Below are 22898 nucleotides of genomic sequence, written 5' to 3'. Positions count from 1 at the left end.
TCTAACTGTCCTCCTGTGAACTCACCTAGATATTATTGGAACCAATGTTTATTTATCCTTAAAAGTTTATTTTTATTCCTATACATGCTTTTTTAATGATAACACATGTTTTAAATAAGCTAGAAATAATAATTTTTATATTCTCAAACAGAAAACATTATTTTATCATTAGACCTTAATCATTTTATGTGTTAGAGGATGAGGATACTGAGGAAAGAAATTTTCCTAAGAGATATTGTTAAACTTTTTTATTTTAAAGAAATAAGCTATTCTCTGGCCCATAGTATGTGATACAAAATGCTGTACTTTTAAGGAGATAACTTTGGAAATCTTAATGCTGCTGTCGAACTTACTAGCTGTGCAAACCTGAACAGTCTGTCTCACTTAATATATGCCTCATGTTGAGACTAGCTATCTATAGATATTTCTGTAACTGTGTGTTTGCCAAACATTTGAATATTCTTATGATAAGAAAATATACACCTTTTAAAATTTGTGTCACACATTCTGTGGTTTATTATGTGTTTGAAATTTGCCAAATAATTCTCTTCTCTTTTAGGCTATGACGATCTCAAAACTGTTTATGTTTCAGTCTGTATTTTAGACAGAGAACAAAAAGGTAAGTATAAGAAAGGCAAGCAGATGGAGAGAAGTTGCATTGGTAACTAGTTCCTCTTTACAATTTCTTCTTACTAATTTACATATTTTCAATCTTCTTTTTACTTTTCCTCTCAAATTCACTATCCTAGCTCTCAAATACCTTCTTACTGTTCTAGGCTTCCATAAAGCTTTATCTTTGTCCTTTTCTTTCTCTTTACTCCTTTCATCTCATATGATTTCATGAATCCATATTTGTATACTTCTCTCTGTTTCATTTTTTAATGAAAATTTTAAAAATTGTTTTGAGGGGAAAAAACAATGATTTGTTGTTCCACATATTTATGCATTCCTTGGTTGATTCTTCTATGTGCCCTGACTGGGACTGAACCCTCAACCTTGGTGTATTAAGATAACACTCTAACCAACTGACCCACCCAGCCTGGGCTATTTCTCTCAGTTTTTATACTCCTTATTCTCACAAAACTGTGGTTTCTTCTTGCACAGACTGACATTACCAGACTGTGCTTGCTGATTTTGCTTCAGGGTACAAATTGCTAAGTGCTGGGTTGCAACAGAGATCGAGGGGATGGAAATACTCTTGAGAACAGAATATTTCCCCCCAATACCTCCTAATCACTTACCTGGAATTGGATCTCATTAACCATGAAAATAAATGAGACAAGAATCAGGATATTGAATTTGCTTAACTGAGTAAAATAGTAAATATATACTAGCCCTGTTTATAGATGATGGCTAGGTTTGTGTTACATGTATGTGTGTGTATGTGTGTGTGGGGGGTGGGAAATTATGAGCTTGTAGTGACATCATTTTGGTTCTAGGATGAAAACTTCTTTATTCAGACAGGAAATGGCATGCCACCCCAACTCTTGAATATTAACAAGAGGGGAAAAAAAACACACCACATTATCTTATGCTTCAAAAATCTCTCTAATCCCTCTAATCTACCCAGATAAAAACAATCAACAATTACTATTGCTATATAGCTTATTCTCTAGTACAATTTCCAACTACAGTTTTAACTACTTTTTTCTACCAAAAATTTTATTTAAAACGTAAAAAAGCAACGTATTTTTCTATCTGAAACATCGCTTTGCTAATTTTACTTTCAACATTAATTATAGTGGTTATCTTTTCCATTGGGATCATCATTTTCTTCTTTTTTTCTATTCAGATATAGCAAATATAGTAATGGGAAATCATACAAGAGTGACAGTGTTTATCCTAGCAGGTTTGACTGATGACCCACAATGGAAAGTGGTCTTATTCATCTTCCTGCTTCTCATTTACATTCTAAGCATCACTGGCAACCTGATCATCATCACACTCACCCTGCTGGATATTCACCTCAAGACCCCCATGTATTTTTTCCTTCGGAACTTTTCCTTTTTGGAAATTTCCTATACCAGTACATGCATTCCTAAATTTTTGCTTACTGTGGCAACAGGGGACAAAACCATTTCCTATAATTGTTGTGTCACTCAGGTGTTTTTTGCCTTCCTTTTTGGAGCATCTGAATTTTACTTGCTGGCTGCTATGTCCTATGACCGCTATGTTGCCATCTGTAAGCCCCTGCATTACACAGTCATCATGAACAGTAAAATCTGCACACAGCTTGTCCTCAGTTGTTGGCTGGCTGGTTTTTTTGTCATCTTTCCACCAGTCATCTTGGGCATGGACCTTGACTTCTGTGCCTCCAATATTATTGAGCATTTCTACTGTGACACTACTCCTCTTATGCAGATCTCCTGCACAGACACACAGACGCTTGAGCTGATGGGATTCATCTCTGCTTTGGTGACGCTTTTAATCACATTGATAATGGTTATAATATCATACACCTATATTGCCTTGACCATTTTAAAATTCCCTTCAATTAGTCAGAGGAAAAAAGCGTTTTCGACATGTTCTTCTCACATGATTGTGATAACCCTTTCTTATGGCAGCTGTATTTTCATGTATGTTAATCCATCAGTCAAACAAACGGTATCTTTTTCCAAGGGAATTTCTGTGCTCAATACTTCAGTTGCGCCACTTTTGAACCCTTTCATCTACACTTTACGGAACCAACAGGTGAAAAAAGCCTTCATTTTTATGATCCACAGGGTTATTTTTTTCACAAAGAAATGAATGTCTTATTGCACTGTCTATGTAAAATAAATGAACAATGGGGCCCTTAATAATAACAGTATATCTAATAGTATCTTCCAGGGCATAGTTTTTCCTTTTTTCCCTTTCTTTTCTACGATGTTTACCTTTATGTCTTTGAAGCTTTATTTTCACAGAAATCATAGTTATACATTAATTTTCTTTATTTTCTTCAATAGAGATATTTTTTCTGACCTAATTTTCTTTTCCTCTGGATCTGTAAAAGAAATTGAACTACATTTTTAATCTGTCTTTTAATTCTAATTAGTCAAGACTACGAAATATAATTTAATTTGAATTATATTTAATGTTGCGTGCAATGCAAAGTTTACTACTATACTTTCTTTGTGATCATTGGTAACCTATTTAAAACTAATATTCATTTATATTTTCAGTAATACTTCTGATTTATTGGTGCACATTCTATTTAAAATAATGAAAAGGAAACTGTAACAGATTTGCAATAGTGTTGATGCTCATCTTTGAAAATGTTTGCTTATTTAAAATAAGAGAGGCCTGGTACACAAAAATTCGTGCACTCGGGGAAGTCCCTCAGCCAGGCCTGTGCCCTCTTGCAGTCTGGGACCCCTTGGGGGATGCCACCTGTGTCAAGCAGAGCTGAGAAGCCTCCCAGCACTGGGATCAGGGGAGCCGCGAGACCTCCTGGCCCCTGGAGCAGCGTGACAGGGGGCAGCGCCCAAACCCCCTGATCGCCCTGTGGCTCTGTGTGTGACAGGGGGTGGGCCACAACCTCCCTATCCTCCCTGCTATGTTCGTGACAAGGGAAGGCTCCCCAACCCCCTGATGAGCCCTGCTCTGTGCCTGATAGGGGGGAGCTCCCTAACCCCCTGATCAACCCTGCTCTGTGTGTGACAGGGTGCAGCACCCTAAACCCCCATGGGCCCTGCTCTGTGTGTGATGGGGTGGAGCCGCAACCTCCCCATTGGCCCTGCCATGAGTGTGACAGGGGGGAGTGCCCCAACCCCCTGATCCGCCCTGCTCTGTGTGTGACAGAGGGTGGTACCCCAACTCCCCTATCGGCCCTACTCTCTGTGTGACGTGGTGGAGCTCCCCAACCCCCTGATCGGCCCTGCTCTGTGTGTAACAAGGGGGAGCTCCCAACCTGCTGATCGGCCCTGCTCTTTGCATGACAGGGGGGAGCTCCCCAACCCCCTGACCGGCCCTGCTCTGTGTGTGACAGGGTACAGAGCCCCAACCCCCCTGATGGGCCCTGCTCTGTGCGTAACAGGGGGGAGCTCCCCAATTGCCTGATCGGTCGGCTCTGTATGTGACAGGGGTGGTGCCACAACCCCCTGATAGGCCCTGCTCTGTGAATGACAGGGGTTGGCACCGCAACCTCCCCATTGACCCTGCCTTGAGTGTGACAGGGAGTGGTGCCCCAACCCCCCAATCGGCCGTACCCTGAGCGTGACTAGGGGTGGCATTGCAATTTCCCGATCTGCTATGCTCTGTGCATGACAGGGGGCGGTGCCCCAACTTCCCAATCGGCCCTGCTCTGAACCCTACCAGGGGCTGCACCTAGGGATTGGGCCTGCCCTCTGCCACCCGGGAGCAGGCCTAAGCCAGCAGGTTGTTAATTCCCGAGGGGTCCCAGACTGTGAGAGGGCACAAGTCGGGCTGTGTGACACACCCCCTCCCGCCTCCCCCCAGCCAGTGCACAAATTTTAGTGCTCCGGGCCTTTAATAGTATATAATTGACTAGACAATTATATAAATTTATGTAGCATTTGTAGAATGAACAGGATCTTAATATTTATTTAGGTCATGAATATGATTTCAGGGAACATGGTTAATTAAACAATTTATTATATTTTTTCATCATAATTTTATATTTATATCCATTTTGACAAAGTCGATTTAATAATTCTAAAACATTATCAAATGTTTAGAAATTTTAAGAGCAAGGAAATGAGAAAAATGTGTATGTATAATTTTGAGCCAAACTAAAAAATAAAACCTGAGTTTCTCTTGCTATTCTGATTAATTTTGATTCTGTTATATCTCAATCAGGATGAGTTCGCTTATCACATCTAAGGTAAACCACTAATTCATCACTGAGCTATTCGGAAATGCTTACTTAGTAGATATTTAAATGTCTGCCCTCTATTAGTTATTTACCTAAGAGGATGTTTGTGACTGTTAATAAGGATCACCAATACTTTTTAAGGTGAAATCATCTTGGCATGTGCTTAGAGTCTACATAACATACAGATAATTCTCCCATCAGTGTAAGTTCTAGGCAGAAATGTGGTTTATTTCTGAATATCTCAAATGTAAGTTTCTATGTTTTAGAATATATTTATCATCTTAGTGCTCTCTTTTTTCCCAATGTGGCATAATCACTATAGTCAGATTGTCTAAAGAAATCTCTAATTTTAAGTTAGTCAGTAATAATTTGAAATTTTTAGTTATGCATGTCCTTTATTCTTATTTAATTTACTAGAATTTTTCATTATGCATGATATTATTTACTAAACATTGTAGTACCTTTTCCATTGTGATCAAAATACTTGAAATATTCCATTCCTAATAAATATATTTTCTTGCTTGTTTTTTAATCTGAATTTGAAAAGTATCATCCTTCCCTACATTTAGCTGTTATTGCCTTCATCACCTTTCACTTCACATTCTCTTCTCAGCCATCTTTTACTGGTTTATAAGCCACCAATTCAGTAACCTCTTTTAAACAGTGCCTTTCAAGATTAGTCATCTTTTTAGTGTCATAGTAACGAATATCAGCATTACTTAGAACAATTGATCACTGCCTTCATAGTTAAAACAATTTATTTTTTCGATTAAATGAGATATTATTGTGTGATTTTCTGTGATTATATGGAAGATATTTTTGTTTGTTTGTTTGTTTGTTTGTTTTGTTAATCCTCACCCCAGGTTATTTTTCCATTGATTTCTTAGAAAGAGTGGAAGAGGTGGGGGGAGGCAGGGAGAGAGAAACATCAATGTGAAAGAGACACATCGATTGGTTGCCTCCCTCCAAATGCACCCCTACCAGGGCTGGGGATCCACTTGCAACCCAGATATGGGCCATTGGTCAGAATCAAACCCAGGACCCTTCAGTCCATGGGCCATCGCTCTGTCCACTGAGCCAAACTAGCTTGGGCTGGAGGTTTTTCTTTATCTCTATCTCTATCTCTATCTCTATCTCTATCTCTATCTCTATCTCTAATCTATCTCTATCATCTCCATCTCTTTCTTTTTTGCTGATTCCTCCTGTGTTTGATTCCCAAATATTAGAATCCCTAACGCTCTTCTCTTTATTATCTTTGTAATTCACTCACTTTCTCTAATGATGGATCACATCTAATTCCAGTAGTGTGTGTATGTATATGTGTATGTGTGTGTGTAAATGGCTGAAAATCTTCTGAAAGTATTGAGAAATGGCAAAACATAAGTTGAAGAAACTCAGAGAATGCAAGAAGAGGAAAACAACTAGGCACAACTATTTAAAGCTGAAAAAAATAACAAGGCAAAAAGAAAATCTTGAAGGCATGCAAGGGGACAAACATATTTACTACATATAAATATGAATGACAATTAGTCCTGACTTCTCATCAGAAGCAATACAAGCAAAAGAAGATATGTAGTCACAACCTAGAATTCTACATTCAAAGATGAAAGAGAAGTAAAAACTCATTAAAACCAAGGGAATGCATTGTCAACAAACCTACCTCACAAGAAAGGTTAAAGGATTTCCTCCTGACAGAAACAAAATTTAAATATATTAAAGGCCAGAGTCTGTGACAAGCAGGACGACCAAATGACCGGTCACCATGAGGTGCATTGAGCACTTCTCAGTCCCTGCCCTGCACACCTCAGGCTTCATTAGCAGCAAGGCAAGCGGTTGCAGGCGGACAGCCAGCATAGCGAGCAGCCACGGGAGGGCAAGTAGGTGGGGCTAGGAGTGCAGCGGGGCAGTGGGCAGGTGGACGGAGCTGCGAGCATGGCCGGTGGGTGGGCGGGGTGGTGAACGCAATGAGCAGCGCTGGGCCGGTGAGCAAGCCTGCAAGCAGCAGCGGGCTACCACACACGATTTCGCACTCTGGGCATGTAGTATTTTAAATGAAAAAAATAAATTTTCTCTATGAAATGAAGACCTTGAAAACTAGAATAAGGGAAAGTAAAATAGAATCCTTTTTTTCCTCATTTTAATTGCTCTAAAAGGAGTGACTAAGGCAATGATGGTAATGTTTATAATAAAGGAAAACAGATTGAATAATCTTATTTATTGTTTTGGTCAAGGATGTCTGCCTATACCTGTGTGCCACAGTAAAACAAATCCTGTTTGTGGGAATAAGTCATCGTCCAGAGCCTTTAACACTTGTATAGTTTTGGTTATACAGTAAAAAAGTCACAAGCATACCAAAGGAGTTTCAAATGACAAAAAACCATGAAAATAACAGAAATAGAAAGAGATTCAAGAAGATTTACATGTATTTAGCACAGTCTGTAAAAACAATTAGAACAATATTTCATAAAAGAGGTATATATTAATATCTAAAATAATTGGTATTGAGAATTCAAGAAATATTCATACAATAATTGAAAGAGGAAGAGGGGATTATGTACTGGAAAAATGGTTAGGAGAAATATCCAGAATTATTTTTATAGAAAGTGCACATAATACATATTCTTTACTATGGGACTTAGTAAAATAAAATCAGCCCTAAGACACAAAGAACAGAAAAACATAGGACAAAAGGTTTAGTTGAAAAGATAATTATTAGGAATTTTTAAAACTAATTAAATATATCAGAACATATATGTAATAACACAAAATGAAAAATCAAGAATTCCATATTCAAATAAAATATTTATAATAAAATAAAGATGTGTAGCTCGAAAGTATATTGTAAACAGTTCTGTCATTAAAGAAAAATATCAGTTAGAAGGCAGCACAGCGATGCAAGAAGGGCAATTGTAAAAATTAGATAAAATAAATGAATATTGATTTAATAGTAATGGTGTAAGAAGATAATAGATTCAGGAAGACTTTAAGATATGTAGAATTGAGCCGAGACCGGTTTGGCTCAGTGGATAGAGCATCGGCCTGCGGACTGAAAGGTCCCGGGTTCGATTCCGGTCAAGGGCATGTACCTTGGTTGCGGGCACATCCCCAGTGGGGAGTGTGCAGGAGGCAGCTGGTCGATGTTTCTCTCTCATCGATGTTTCTAACTCTCTATCTCTCTCCTTTCCTCTCTGTAAAAACTCAATAAAATATATTTAAAAAAAAAAGATATGTAGAATTGAAATGCACAACAACAATAACATAAGTGGTAAGAAGAGATAAATTAAGCTAAAATATTCTAAGGTTTTAATAATCTGAAAACTAATTAAGGTAATGCAGTAGCTGCCCCCTGGTGGTCAGTGCACTCCTACTGGGGGAGCACCGCTCAGCCAAAGGCCAGGCTCACGGCTGGCTGGCACAGTGGTGAGTGCAGCAACAGTGGCAGGAGCTTCTCCCGCTTCCGTTGCAGCACTAAGGATGTCCGACTGATGGCTTAGGCCCATTGAGGTGGCCTAAGTCATCAGTCGGACATCACCTGAGAGTTCCCAGACTGTGAGACGGTGCCCCCCCCCCCGCCCCCCGAGTGTTAATTTTGTGTACTGGGCCACTAGTTGATACATAAAATTAACCATCTCAAGTCTAGACCTTGTCAATTTGACTCTCATAAACATTTTCTTAAACCTTACTTAGTCTCCAAATAAAGAAAATAACAAAATCATAATCTCATATAACATAACTAGAGGCCCAGTGCACAAAAATTTGTGCACTCAGCGGGGGGAGAGGGGGTCTCTCAGCCCAGCCTGTGCCCTCTCGCAGTCTGGGACCCCTCGGGAGATAAATACCTGCTGGCTTAGGCCTGCTCCCGGGTGGCAGAGGGCAGGCCCAATCCCTAGGTGCAGCCCCTGGTCAGGCTCAGAGCAGGGCTGATTGGGGAGTTGGGGCGCCACGCCCTGTCATTCACAGAGCAGGGTGGATTGGGAGGTTGCGATGCCACCCGTAGTCACGCTCAGGGTAGGGCCGACTAGGGGGTTGGGGCATCGCCCCCTGTCACACTCAAGGCAGGGCCGATAGGGAGGTTGTGGCGCCACCCCCTGTCACGCACAGAGCAGGACCGATCAGGGGGTTGGGGCGCTGCCCACTATCATGCACAGAGCAGGGCCGATCATTGGGGTTGGTGCTCCATACCCTGTCACGCACAGAGCAGGGCCCATCAGGGGGTTGGGGAGCTCCCCCCTGTCACACACAGAGTAGGGCCCATCAGTGGGTTGAGGATCTCCCCCCTGTCACTCACAGAGCAGGGCCGATAGGGGAGTTGGGGCACCGCCCCCTGTCACACACAGAGCCGCAGGGCGATCAGGGGGTTGAGGAGCTCCTCCCTGTCATGAACAGAGCAGGGTGGATAGGGAGGTTGTGGCCCCACCCCCTGTCACACACAGAACCACAGGGCTATCAGAGGGTTTGGGCGCTGCCCACTGTCACGATGATCCCGGTGCCAGGAGGCCTCGCTGCTCCGCTGACCCCGGTGCTGGGAGGTATATTACCCTTCTACTATATAGGATAGAAGCCTGGTGCACGTGTGGGGGCTGGCTGGTTTGCCCTGAAGGGTGTCCTGGATCAGGGTGGGGGTCCCGCTTGGGTGCCTCGCCAGCCTGGGTGAGGGGATGATGGCTGTTTGCATCTGGTCACACCCCCTTTAGGGTGGGGGTCCCCACTGGGGTGCCTGGCCAGCCTGGGTGAAGGGCTGAGGGCCGTTTTTAGACTGGCGGGTGACTGAAGCTCCCAATCACTCCTTTTTTTTTTTTTTATTCTGGGCCAGCTTTAGCTCTGAGGCTCAGCTCCAGCTATGAGACCTCCACTGCCAAAAGCAGGTTTCTGGCCTTTGTTTACCTTCTGTATTTGAAACAATGTTGTGATCCTGCTGGCTGAAGCCCGGGGTTTTGTTTAGCTTCTATATTTGTTACAATGTTGCTTAGAGTGCAGCTGAGAGGCCAGCAAGGCAGTCGGGGAAGCTTGGCTTCCTCCAACACTGAAGCAAGCAAGCCTCCCTGTTCGTGTCAGCTGCCTGGCTGCCAGCCGCCATCTTGGATGGCAGTTAATTTGCGTACCTCACTGATTAGCCAATGGGAAGGGTAGCGGCCATACGGCTAATTACCATGTTTCTCTTTTATTAGATAGGATAGTCGATCCTGTATACAATAAAAAACACTCTAACCCCAGCTAGCTCAGTGCATTTCTTCTAAGTGTTTGGAGCACAAATAATCTTAATCAATAAAACTTAATTATCTTAAGTGTCAGCTTAATTATATACATGCTCAGTTTTATTATACTATAAACAAATACAGTCATGTGTCTCTTACAGACAGGATACATTGTGAAAATGCTTTACATGATTTCATCAATATATGAATATCATAGAATGCACTTATACAAACCTAGATAGTATTGCCTATGACACACCTAAGATATATGGTACAGTCTACTGCTCCTAAACTACAAATTTGTACAGGATGTTACTGAACTCTATAGGCAATTGTAGCATAATTATAATCTTTTGTGTATTTAAGCATCTAAACATAGAAAAAGTAAAGTAAACATACAGCATAAGAAATAAAACCTGGTACACCTGTATATGGCACTTAGTCTGAATGGAGCTTCCAGGACTGGAAGTTGCTCTGAGTGAGTCAGTGAGTGAGTGAGCAGTGAATGTGAAGGCCTGGGACATGACTGTACACTGCTGCAGACTTTATGAACACTGTACACTTAGACCACACTAAATCTATAAAATTATTTTTCTTTCTTCAGTAATAAATTAATCTATCTGTAATAGTATCAATAATTCTATGAAAAGCCTAATATGCTAAGTGTCCAGTTGTCAGGCCTTCCGTTCCGCCAATCAAAGCGTAATATACTAATGATATGCTAAGGCCGCTCAACCGCTCGCTGTGAAATGCACTGACCACCAGGGGGCAATCAACCAGTTGACCAGTCACTATGACGTGCACTGACCACCATGGGGTAGATGCTCCAATGGGTAGGTTAGCTTGCTGCTGGGATCCAGCCAATCAGAACTGAGCGACATGGGCCAGACATGCCCTGGAACCCAATCAGGGCCCCTCCCTGGCTGGTCAACCTCCCGCATCCCTCCCCGGTCCCAATCGTGCACTGGTGGGGTCCTTCGGCCTAGCCTGCACCCTCTAGCAATCTGGGCTGAGGGACCTTCCCCCTGAGTGCATGAATTTTGTGCACTGGGCCTCTAGTAAAAATATATTTTAAAATAATGATAAATCTTAGCTTATTGTAATGTTTTTAATTTATAATCTTTTTTATGTTTAAAAAGCCTGTAAGCCAAAGATACACTATGAACATTCCTCCGTATTAATGAAAAGCTTTTGGTGTTGTTTTTTAAATTTTATTAAATGTATTGGGGTGACATTTGTTAATAAAATTATATGGGCTTCAAATGTACAATTCTTTGACACATCATATGTATATTTCATTGCGTGTTCACTACCCAAAAACAAGTCTCCTTCTGTCACCATACATTTGAATACCTTTACCCTCTTCTTACCTCCATACCACCATTTCCCTCTGGTAAACACCATATTGTTGTCTGTCTATAATTTTTGTTTGTTTGTTTGTCTTGTTTGTTCTTTTGTTGCTTTCAATTTTATATTTCACACATGAGTGAAGTCATATGGTTTTTTACTTTTTTCATCTGATTTATTTCTCTTATCATGTTGATGTCAAAATCCATCCATTTTGTCACAACAAATGACAGTATTTCACCTTGTCTGATGGCTAAGTAATATTTCATTGTACATACATACGTCTTTTTAAAAAATTCATTCAGCTTTATTAACACAAATATATTCAGTTCACACATAGTCTAGTAAATAAAGCATTGCAAACCCATGTATGATCATTTTTTAAAATACACATTACAAGCATTCAAGCATTCCTGTTGTCCTGATATAATGAGCTGAGAACAGTGCTTTTCTATGATTTTTAAGACTATGGTGAATTATTTGGTAAACATGAATCTACAATAACTTTATGCATTTAGGAATGAGTTGTCCACACTTTCTAAGATATTTCTAAAGATTTCGTTATTCTAACCACATCAGACAATATTCATGGCTTCTATCTGTAACTACTATGAAGATACATCAGGATTTTAATGAACTGCAACCTTATTTTTCATAAAATGTAAAACGTTCCTCTGTCTTACATTAACGCAAGGAACAATGCTCTGAATATCTACTTCATGGTGAGTTACATTAACATCTTAAGTCAACCAAAAACAGCATATCCATTTAGATTTTCTTCAGAGGTTGCACATCACATTGCCCTTAATCTTCAAGGGAATAGATGTGAGTGAATCCCCCCAACTCCCAAAATACAAGGGATCTCAGATTTCTGAGGCAGCAACAATCAACCCCGTGATTTCACAAATGCACTAGGGATAAAGACATAGCATCAAGTGATTTCATAGTAAAATCACATTAATATTTTCTTTTAAAATAATTCCAAATAGCGTCAATATAAAAAGGATACATTGTAAGTAATTACACCTGTCCAGATGACTGTCTTCCTAATACTTTGAAGCATACTAAAAATTACATACGTTTTAAAACTTTGGATTATTCTCTATGTATTCTAATTTAGCATAATATCTGAAAAGTGTTATTGTTTTTAATGTGAATTCTCCAACATTTCAGATTTTATTTTCAATTAAATATTTCCCCACATTTTTTTTTTTAAAAAAAACCTTTAAAGTCGCTTCACAGCATGAATTCTATAGTGTTTTTCAAAGTGTATATTTTGGACAAAGATCTTTTATCATGTATTATGAGTGTAGAATATCCCCTCAATATGCATTCTCCGATATTGAGTGAGGCTATAGGTCCAGCAATAGGGTTTCCCATATTCTTTACACTTATAAGGTTTCCCTCCATTATGAATATTCATGTGTCAAGTAAACTGTGAAAGGTGAATAAAGGCTTTTCCACATTTTCTATATTTGTAAGGCTTTGTTTTTTCTGGTATGAATTCTTCCATGTTGAATAAGATGTCAATTCTGATTAAAGACTGACCGGTTCTTCACATTTGTAAGGCTTCTCTCCTCTATGGATTTTCTTATATTTATTGTGACTGGATAATTGAGTAAAGACTTTCACACACTGATTACATTTGTAAGCATCTTCCCTGGTATGAATACTTTTAGAACCACTAAGATTTAAAGACTGGTTCAAAGATTTGTCACATTCACTACATTTGTTTGTCTTCTCTGCACTATGACTATTCTGATGTATACTAATACATTTGAGCTTTGACTAAAGACTTCCCACATTTATAATGGTTCTCTGGAAAGTGAGTTCTCAGACATTTATTAGGATTTGACCCTTCAAGTTTTTCCAAGATTCATTGAATTGATTACTTCTCTCTCCATTACAAATAGGATGGTAATAACTGATAAAAGAAAGGCCATTAATTTCATTTAATGGGGGCTTTAATAACATTAAATGTGTACATGTATTACCAAATAACTATTCTATGATACATATTGAATCATGATGGTGGTATAAAGACCTTCCCATGTTTATAAAAATTATAGTCTTTGGAATAAGGAGGGCTTTTTTTCAGTAAAACAATAAGGAATCCCCTGTTAATAGATTCTCAAATCGATCACCTTTAGAATTTCTGTCTTTATTTTTAAATCTCTGTTTTTCAGAAATGTTTGACTCTTGTTTAATCTGATACTACATTTTAAGTGGTCAAATGATTATTTGTAGCACAGACTACATGACTTTTCAGATTTTCAAAATTTCCTTTAAGAGAATATGTATGTTTAAAAAAAAATGTTCTGGGTCATTGCATTCAGAAACACAGTGTTTTGCTAATGTAACTCTTTTAAATGGATAGTTTCCCTAAAATGTTGTGTATCTTTGATCTCTTTGGCAATAAGTGTTTTATTATTAGTAATTTTCCCAGAATGGTTATGTCCATCATAGGATCTTTCTGTCCTTCAAAATTCCTGGCATTGGCAATAAGCCCTGTCTTCACACCTTTGTTTCATTCCCACTAACTTGTGTTATTAGTTTGTTTGTTTTGTTTTGCTAAATTCAATTCACTCTCCAGAGTTCAGGGAGCTTTCCCTGCTCCAAAATGGAGATAATATTCAGGTCAGGAGGAGAAATTCCCAGGAAGAGCAGGTTTCTGTAGCTCTCCAGGATCACATCGCTGTCTAAGGCCCTCTGAGCTGTGTCCAGTCTTTTTTACTCTTCCTGAGAGAATTCTATGACCTCATTCTTAAAAAATATATACATGTATTTATTGACTTGTAGAGAGAGAGGGAAGGAGAAGGAGAGAGAGATAGAAACATAACTGAGAGAAAAACAGCGATCAGCTGCTTCCTGCATACCCGCTACCCAAGCCTGTGCCCTGACCATGAATAGAACTAGAAATCTCTCAGTGCTTGAGTTGATGCTCAACCACTGAGTCACATTGGCCTGGCTATGACCACATTCTTGATTGTCACTCATCCATGAGAAAGAGTCATTGTTGAACACTCTTTGCTTTTTCTTTCCCTTCATTCTGGAGAAATACTTGTGAAAGTCAGAGTCCAGGGAGAAAGGCTCACTAAAAGGCCAATATTTAAGTGGAAGATCATAGGATGTTCTTTTATTACAGGAGAAAAATGTTCCTCATCTTCCCCTATTGCTACTGGGAGGGGGGTTCTTGGGGTACTGTGGGAAGAGCATTTCTGGAGGCCCCATGGAGGATGAGATAAGATAAAGCTTTATTATTGTGGAATGATACCCCTGAGTTTCCAAAGTCCCATTTCCCTTAGTCCAATCTTAGAAGAAGTATCGCTGGGGTTTCAGTAAAGCTAACATCAGAGCCAGTGTCCAGAGCTTCCTTCATATGTTGGAGCTGGGCCCATTCAGCATCAGGCTAGTTACATTAGTCCATGTGAGTGGGGTCCACATGGCCATGTGCCATGTGAGCTGAACCAGAGAAGCCAGATAAAAAGAGCCCCACAAGCCCAGAGTCACATGAGTCCCAAGAGAGCCAGAGAGTTAACTCCTTTGTTTAGGGGGTTATGTGTCCCAAATCCTCATGCCTTTGCAGGGCCATTCCCATTCTGGCAAAAATCTCTGTCTCAAGGTATGATTGACAGCAAGCACATTCCAGGTGTCACCCCGATTTACTAGGCATGCATCTATCTTCCCTTTGTCCAGTCCCCTCCCCACAATGTTTTACAGGGAACATGCCTATAATGTCTGGCCTTTTCTCTGCTCCTTTCCTATTATTAATAACTTGCTAATTACAACAGTATCACTCTGACTCCCTCACACGTTACCACCTCACCAACAGAGGATCCAGGATAATAACAGTGAATTATAGTTGAAAGGCTGTAAGACTCAGGCTCTTACAAAAACACAAAGTCAAAAGGGGAAAGAAAAATAAGGACAGTAGAGGACGTAGAAGCCTCTGGCATGTATAGCTACAGAAAACATTAAACACAGCTCAAGTCCTAGAGATAATAACATAAACCCTCACACTGAAGACCTGTTTATCTCCATTCCTATTGTGACACAGAATGCCCAGCTTTTCTCAAAAAGTGAAAGTGCTAGGGGCAAAAATAGAATAGTGGAGACTGGCTATAATTATAAGAAATATTAATCATGCTCTGTGAAATATTAGTTAGGCTCTGTTAACTCTAATCGTTCTGTTCTGATTAGAGAAAGCACATTCTAACCTGGCTGGGGGTTGAATGCCCCTGGAGATGGGAGTTAAGCTCCTTTCCCAAGAACTGCCTATCATCATGGAAAGATGAACAACATTGTTCAAAGGTGCCCTCCCCTTGTGACCACCCAGCCCCCAATCCGTATCGCCTGTGACCATTATACTTTGTCTGCTTCCCCATGCCTACAATTCCCACTTTCCCATGTAACCTCTGTCCTTCTACCCAATATAAGCAGCTGCCTTATGGAGGTGGGTAGAGTAGATTTTTGTCGATAACTTGCTGCTCTCCCATTCTGCCAGCATTTTTGGAATAAACACTCATGTACAATTCAATCCTGCCTCTACTTAATTGGCTCAAGTCAACTGGTTGTCCAGTTTCATTTTCTGGCGACTCTGTGGGACCACAAAGGGAGGTGGGGGGGGACTCCTTTGGGGTGAGTAGCAGAGATCCCATTTGCTGCTTGCACTTGGGGTTCCGGGGGCGGAGGCCTGGACTCTTTTATTCACAGCTTCCAGGAATTTTCCTGTTTTGAGTCTCAGGTACAGCCTCAGTAATCCCAGTCATCTCACCTAAGATCTCAGTTGAATTGAGTGTTCTATAAATCTGTAAACAGGAGCATCTGTTATATGTTCCCCTCCACATCTGATGTTAGCCTGATCAGCTCCTGGTTGCCAGAGGCCTGGTCTCCGCATCCAATCCTGGTGAGCTTAGGATGGAGACACAGCCCTGCATGGCCAAGGGCATTCTTTTAAGTGTGTCTAGAGATTTATAAAGTAACTAGAGGCCCGGTGCATGAAATCTGTGCACTGGGGTGGTAGGGGTTTCCCTCAGCCTGGCCTGCACCCTCTCGCAGTCCAGAAACACTCAGGGGATGTCTGCTTGCTGGCCTAAGCCAACAGTTGAAAATCTCTTTCGCAGTCCAAGATCCCTCGCTCCTTACTGCCCGCCTGCTCACTGCTCCTTTCCACTCAGCTTGCTGCTCCTTAGCGCTGCCATGGAGGCAGGAGAGGCTTCCACCACTGCCACTGCACTCACCAGCCATGAGACCTATCTTTCTGTGTAATTGTCTGTGGGCCAACTGCTCTCTTCCTTCTCACTTAGGGTGAGCAGCATGTGAGGGCAGAGTGCACTGTCGTGGAATGCAGAGGGCTGTCCAGAGCTGAGGGGAGTGGTCAGGCCCACGGAGTGAGTGAGAGGTGGACACAGAGGATGCTGTCTCACCCAATTGTGGGGTGGGCTGGCCGGCCTTCATCTGCCTGACCCCACCGAGGGAGGGACTGAGCAGGGTGTCCGCCTCTCCATTCTCTATCCTTCCATCTGTGACACCTGTCACCCTTGCCAGGCTTCCCCCGAAGTGAGTTCAGCTCAATCCCTGAATGTAAAAGGGCACGGTGGGGGGCCTCCACTCCAGTGCCCCCTGATTCCCAGCGACAGGACCTGATCTCAGGACAGTGGCCACAACTGCGGAACATAGATCTGTTTCAAGAAAAGTTGGGAATGCAGACTTTCGTATGAGCCCCTATTCCAAAAGGTGGCAGTTTATTCACATTGCGGCAAAGACACCTTCAAGAGTAACATAAGTGGGTAAAATCAGGGCCAAACTGGGCCATTTCCTCATCCAATCTCTCTGAAGCACGTGGGCAGAACCAAGTTTCAGCTCTTCGCAGGACACTTCCAGGGTTTTGTTTTTTTTAAGCCTACAGAACAGTAGTCTGTCTCCATTCTTGTTCTTTGGGATTTTTTCATCGTCGGATAAAAGGATACATACATTCGGGCAAACCTCTCAAGATACAATATTCCAGTTTACCCATGTGACGACAACAGCACCCCTCAGAGGGAGGGAGCCGACAGATGGGGAGCAGGGAATTCTGAAAACCAAAGTGATGACAGAGATGCTAAGTCTTTTTCTTCAAGTATCTGACACTCCTCTTCAGGAGGCCTGCAGACTGGGCGTCTGTGGGACCTTTACCACTTGATGTCCTGGCAGGCTGCCCTGGGCCCTGCACGGCAGTGTGCAGGGCTGCCTGGGCCCACGGGGAGTCGCCCCCCATCACCCCAGCCACTCCTGGTACAGCTCCTGCACATGGGCGCTGGTCTCCAGGGGCCACACCAGGATGGCAGTGTAGATGCTTTCCATCTGCTGCAGCAGTGCCCTCTGCACAGCCGTCATCCGCCTGGGCCTGGCCCCTGCCGCTTAGGCATCCCCAGCACAGGCCAGGACCTCCATGAAGTGGCAGCGGAACTTGCCCCTCTACAGCTTCAGGACTACTTCTGGATGTTCCAAAAGCCTTAATCAGTCTCAAAGCATAGCAGAACCTCTGTCCCTTTCAACTTTGTAGCCTGGAGCAGAGCCCAGGCCGGCTAGGGCAGGCGGGAAGCTTGGCATCCTCCATTGCCAGGGGTAACCCAAGCCTCCTTCTCACTCCAGCTATGTGGCCACTGCCATATTAGTTTGGTTAATTTGCATACTCACTCCTGATTGGCTGCTGTGCGTGGCTTGTGGTTGTAGCGGAGTGGTGGAGTGATGGTTAATTTGCATATTTCTCTTTTATTAGTATGGTGTACTTAGCTTGAGGTACCATATTTTCTGCCAGGCTAAACTGTCCATCTCATATTCCCACATTTAATTATTAACTAACATAAACTTAACTTTTTCTTTAAAATCTTTACCTGGAATTTTAAGACACAAATGTGTGGTAGGTCACACATATATTAGGAAAATGTATACTGAATTCTCTGGAGACATAATACTCACTACTTTTTTAAAATATATATTTATACTTTAGAAGTAATTTAGCGCCTGGGGAGAACACTTCTATGACAACATATAAATTGGTTTGCTTTGGGAAATAGTGTTAAAGACTCCCATATCCACATGAGAATTCTTTGTAATCTAGATAATTTTCCTTTAGAGCACAGAAAGCCTAAATACTACATGAGATCAAGTGTGGATTAATCAGTAATACTTATAAGTACCGCGCGCTAACCGATTGGGCCACTGGAGCTCCAATCAGTAATACTTAGAATATTCAACACATAATGGGAAAATTTAATTCACTGCCTAAAAATCTGTAATAAAATAGTTAATCAAACTCTTTCCAAAGTAGGGACTAAAAAAACAATCATAGATTTTAGAATAGAGTGAAATCCATTTAAAAAATGGAAAATTGGTGTGTTCTGTTCAGCTGATGGTAAGAGATCTAAATATTGAAAAAGAGACTTCTTTGTCTGTGGGTCTATCTTATTTTAAAAGATATTTGAGTGTTTAAGGGTTTTGGTAGACTCGAAAAGATGAAAACAATATTTCTCAAAAGTAACGACAATGTTTCCTGTTAGATATATTTTGTCTCACATTTGTTCTATTTTCACCTTTAACTTTATTTCACCAACCTTTTAAATTTTAACATAGGGAAAATGGTGAAGACGACAAATGAAATATAATGACCGTTTACTATTGAAATCCTTTTTCCTTTTGAAATCTATCTAATATTGACAGTATCTAATACAAAGAAATATACCTGCATTCATAGGCCTGACTTCTAATGGTTTAATTTGTAAACATTGTTTTTGTTTATGTTGCAGTGTGTGTTGGGAGATAGTTGGTGTGCACAATTGTTGAAGTTGGACAAAGAAATGATTTGGCATGATAAAAATCTTATTTGGTCTTATTTGGGTGATTTACATATAACTTTTCTATAGTGTTGCCATTATGGTAAGTTGTGTAAATGAGGAAAATTTTATAAGAGGCAGCTTCACAATTATCTGAATGTGGAAAAAATGTCCAGGAAGAAACACTAGTTTCTTTTCACTCATAAATGTCTATATATTCAACATACATGATTTTGATAATAAAACTCTAATAATTTCCTTTAATGAAATCACTCTTCACTTTATCTGTGTTCAGGCTGTTTCCTCTCTAAGGAATGAATACTTTCTCTCATTTTTTTCTATTCTAAGACCTAACTTTAAATCCAACTTTTCTCCTGTGAACTCAACTAGATATTATTGGAACCAACGTTTATTTGTCATTAAAAGTTTATTTTTATATATGCCTTTTTAATGATAATACATGTTTTAAATAAGCTAGAAATAATAATTTTTATATTCTCAAACAGAAAACATTATTTTATCGTAAAACCTTAATCATTTTATGTGTTAGAGGATGAAGATACTGAGGAAAGAATTTTTCCTTAGAGATATTGTTAAACTTTTTTTATTTTAACGAAATAAATTGTTCTCTGGCCCGTAGTATGTGATACAAAATGCTGTAGTTTTAAGGAGACAGCTTTGGAAATCTTAATGCTGATGTCCAACTTACTAGCTGTGCAAATCTGAACAATCTGTCTCAATATATGCCTCATGTTGAGACTAGCTATCTATAGATATTTCTTTAACTGTGTGTTTGCAAACATTTGAATATTCTTATGATAAGAAAATATATACCTCTTAAAATTGTGTCACACTATTCTGTGATTTATTATGTGTTTGAAATTTTCCAAATAATTCTCTTCTCTTTTAGGCTATGGTGATATCAAAACTGTTTATGTTTCAGTCTGTATTTTAGACAGAGAACCAAAAGGTAAGTATAAGAAAGGCAAGCAGATGGAGAGAAGTTTCATTGGTAACTAGTTCCTCTTTACAATTTCTTCTTACTAATTTACATATTTTCAATCTTCTTTTTACTTTTCTCCTCAAATTCACTATCCTAGCTCTCAAATACCTTCTTACTGTTCTAGGCTTCCATAAAGCTTTATCTTTGTCCTTATCTTTCTCTTTACTCCTTTCATCTCATGATTTCATGAATCCATATTTATATACTTCTCTCTGCTTCTTTTTTAAAAGAAATTTTTAAAAATTGTTTTGAGAGAAAGAATCATCTACTTGTTGTTCCACTTACTTATGCATTCCTTGGTTAATTCTTCTATGTGCCCTGACTGGGGACTGAACCCTCAACCTTGGTGTATTAAGATAACACTCTAACCAACTAACCTACCCAGCCTGGGCTATTTCTCGCAGCTTTTATATTCGTTATTCTCACAAAACTGCAGCTTTTTCTTACACAGACTGACATTACCAGACTGTGCTTGCTGATTTTGTTCAAGGTACCAATTGGTAAGTGCTGGGTTACAGTAGAGATTGAGGGGATGGAAATTTCATTAAGAACAGATTTCTCCCCCCCCCCCCCCCCCAATACCTCCTAATCACTTACCTGGAATTGGATCTCATTAACCATGAAAATAAATGAGACAAGAATCAGGCATTTGAATTTGCTCAGTTGAGTAAAATAGTAAATGTATACTAGCCTTGTTTATTGATGATAGCTAGGTTTGGGGGTACGTGTGGGGAGGGGGTAAATTATGAGCTTGTAGTGACATCATTTTGGTTCTAGGATGAAAACTTCTTTATTCAGACAGAAATGGCAAACCACCCTGACTCTTCAATATTAACAAGAGAAGAAAAAAAAACACATTTTCCTATGCTTTGAAAATCTCTCTGATCCCACTTAACAACAATCAACAATTACTATTGCTATATAGGTTATTCTCTAGTACAATATCCAACTACATTTTAACTATTTTTTCCTGTCAAAAAACACATATTTAAAACATAAAAGAGCAATGTATTTTTCTATCTGAAACATCACTTTGCTAACTTTACTTTCAACATTAATTATCATGGTTATTTTTCCACTGGGATCAACATTTTCTTCTTTTACTTCTATTCAGATATAGCAAGTATAGCAATGGGAAATCATACGAGAGTGACAGTGTTTATCCTAGCAGGTTTGACTGATGACCCACAATGGAAAGTGGTGTTATTCATCTTCCTGCTTCTCATTTACATGCTAAGCATCACTGGCAATCTGATCATCATCACACTCACCCTGGTGGATATTCACCTCAAGACCCCCATGTATTTTTTCCTTCGGAACTTTTCCTTTTTGGAAATTTCCTATACAAGTACATGCATTCCTAAATTTTTGCTTACTATGGCAACAGGGGACAAAACCATTTCCTATAATTGTTGTTTCACTCAGGTGTTTTTTGCCTTCCTTTTTGGAGCATCTGAATTTTACTTGCTGGCTGCTATGTCCTATGACCGCTATGTTGCCATCTGTAAGCCCCTGCATTACACAGTCATCATGAACAGTAAAATCTGCACACAGCTTGTCCTCAGTTGTTGGCTGGCTGGTTTTTTTGTCATCTTTCCACCACTCATCTTGGGCCTGGACCTTGACTTCTGTGCCTCCAATATTGTTGAGCATTTCTACTGTGACTCTACTCCTCTTATGCAGATCTCCTGCACAGACACATGGATAATTGAGCTGATGGGATTCATCTCTGCATTGGTGACACTTGTGATCACATTGATAATGGTGATAATATCATATACTTATATTGCCTTGACCATTTTAAAATTCCCTTCAACTAGTCAGAGGAAAAAAGCTTTCTCGACATGTTCTTCTCACATGATTGTGATATCCCTTTCTTATGGCAGCTGTATTTTCATGTATGTTAATCCATCAGTCAAACAAACGGTATCTTTTTCCAAGGGAATTTCTGTGCTCAATACTTCAGTTGCGCCACTTTTGAACCCTTTCATCTACACTTTACGGAACCAACAGGTGAAAAAAGGCTTCATGATTATGATCCACAGGGTTATTTTTTTCACAAAGAAATGAAAGTCCTATTGCACTGTCTATATAAAAGAAATGAACAAAGGAACCCTTAATGATAACAGTATATCTAATAGCATCTTCCAGGGCATAGTTTCTAGTTCTTTCCCCGTTCTTTTCTAGGATGTTTACCTTTATGTCTTTGAAGCTTTATTTTCACAGAAATCGTAGTTCTACATTAATTTTCTTTATTTTCTTCAATAGAGACATTTTTTTCTGATCTCATTTTCTTTTCCTCTGGATATGTAAATGAAATTGAGCTAAATTGTTAATCTGTCTTTTTCTATCTTTCAATTCTAAATAGTCAAGACTATGAAACATTATTTAATTTGAATTATGTTTTATGTAGCATGCAATGCAAAGTTTGTTACTGTCCTTTATTTGTGATCATTGGTAACTTATTTAAAACTAATATTCATTTATATTTTCTGTAATACTACTGATTTATTGGTGCACATTCTATTTAAAATAATGAAAAGGAAACAGATTTGCAATAGTGTTGATGCTCATCTTTGAAAATGTTTGTTAATTAAAAATATGATTGTTATTTTACAGTACATTTTATAAAAACTAGTTATTCATAAGAAATATTTGAAAAATAGCAAAGAAATAAAATAAAACAGGCAGGAAGAAAACCACATATAGTATATAATTGAGTAGAC

At 39.8% G+C, this 22898-nt stretch overlaps 2 protein-coding genes across 2 annotated transcripts; both read left to right on the top strand.

Moving 5' to 3' along the window:
- The first annotated feature begins 1809 nt into the window (after nt 1-1809).
- LOC118651262 (olfactory receptor 6C75-like) lies at nt 1810-2748 on the top strand. The gene has a single exon (XM_036300260.1). The coding sequence runs from the start codon at nt 1810-1812 to the stop codon at nt 2746-2748; it is 939 nt and encodes a 312-aa protein (XP_036156153.1).
- An 18555-nt stretch (nt 2749-21303) lies between these two features.
- Nucleotides 21304-22242, top strand: LOC118651228 (olfactory receptor 6C74-like). Its single transcript, XM_036300191.1, has one exon. It carries the CDS (start codon nt 21304-21306, stop codon nt 22240-22242), a length of 939 nt encoding a protein of 312 aa, XP_036156084.1.
- Nucleotides 22243-22898: the final 656 nt, after the last annotated feature.

Source organism: Myotis myotis, unplaced genomic scaffold, assembly GCF_014108235.1.
Source record: "Myotis myotis isolate mMyoMyo1 unplaced genomic scaffold, mMyoMyo1.p scaffold_m19_p_3, whole genome shotgun sequence".
Taxonomy (NCBI): Eukaryota; Metazoa; Chordata; class Mammalia; order Chiroptera; family Vespertilionidae; genus Myotis; species Myotis myotis.
This window is presented reverse-complemented; position numbering and strand designations above follow the sequence as displayed.

Bases quoted from the DNA above. Each gene is read 5' to 3' on its own strand.
- LOC118651262 (XM_036300260.1), top strand. From the start codon at position 1,810: ATGGGAAATCATACAAGAGTGACAGTGTTTATCCTAGCAGGTTTGACT.
- LOC118651228 (XM_036300191.1), top strand. From the start codon at position 21,304: ATGGGAAATCATACGAGAGTGACAGTGTTTATCCTAGCAGGTTTGACT.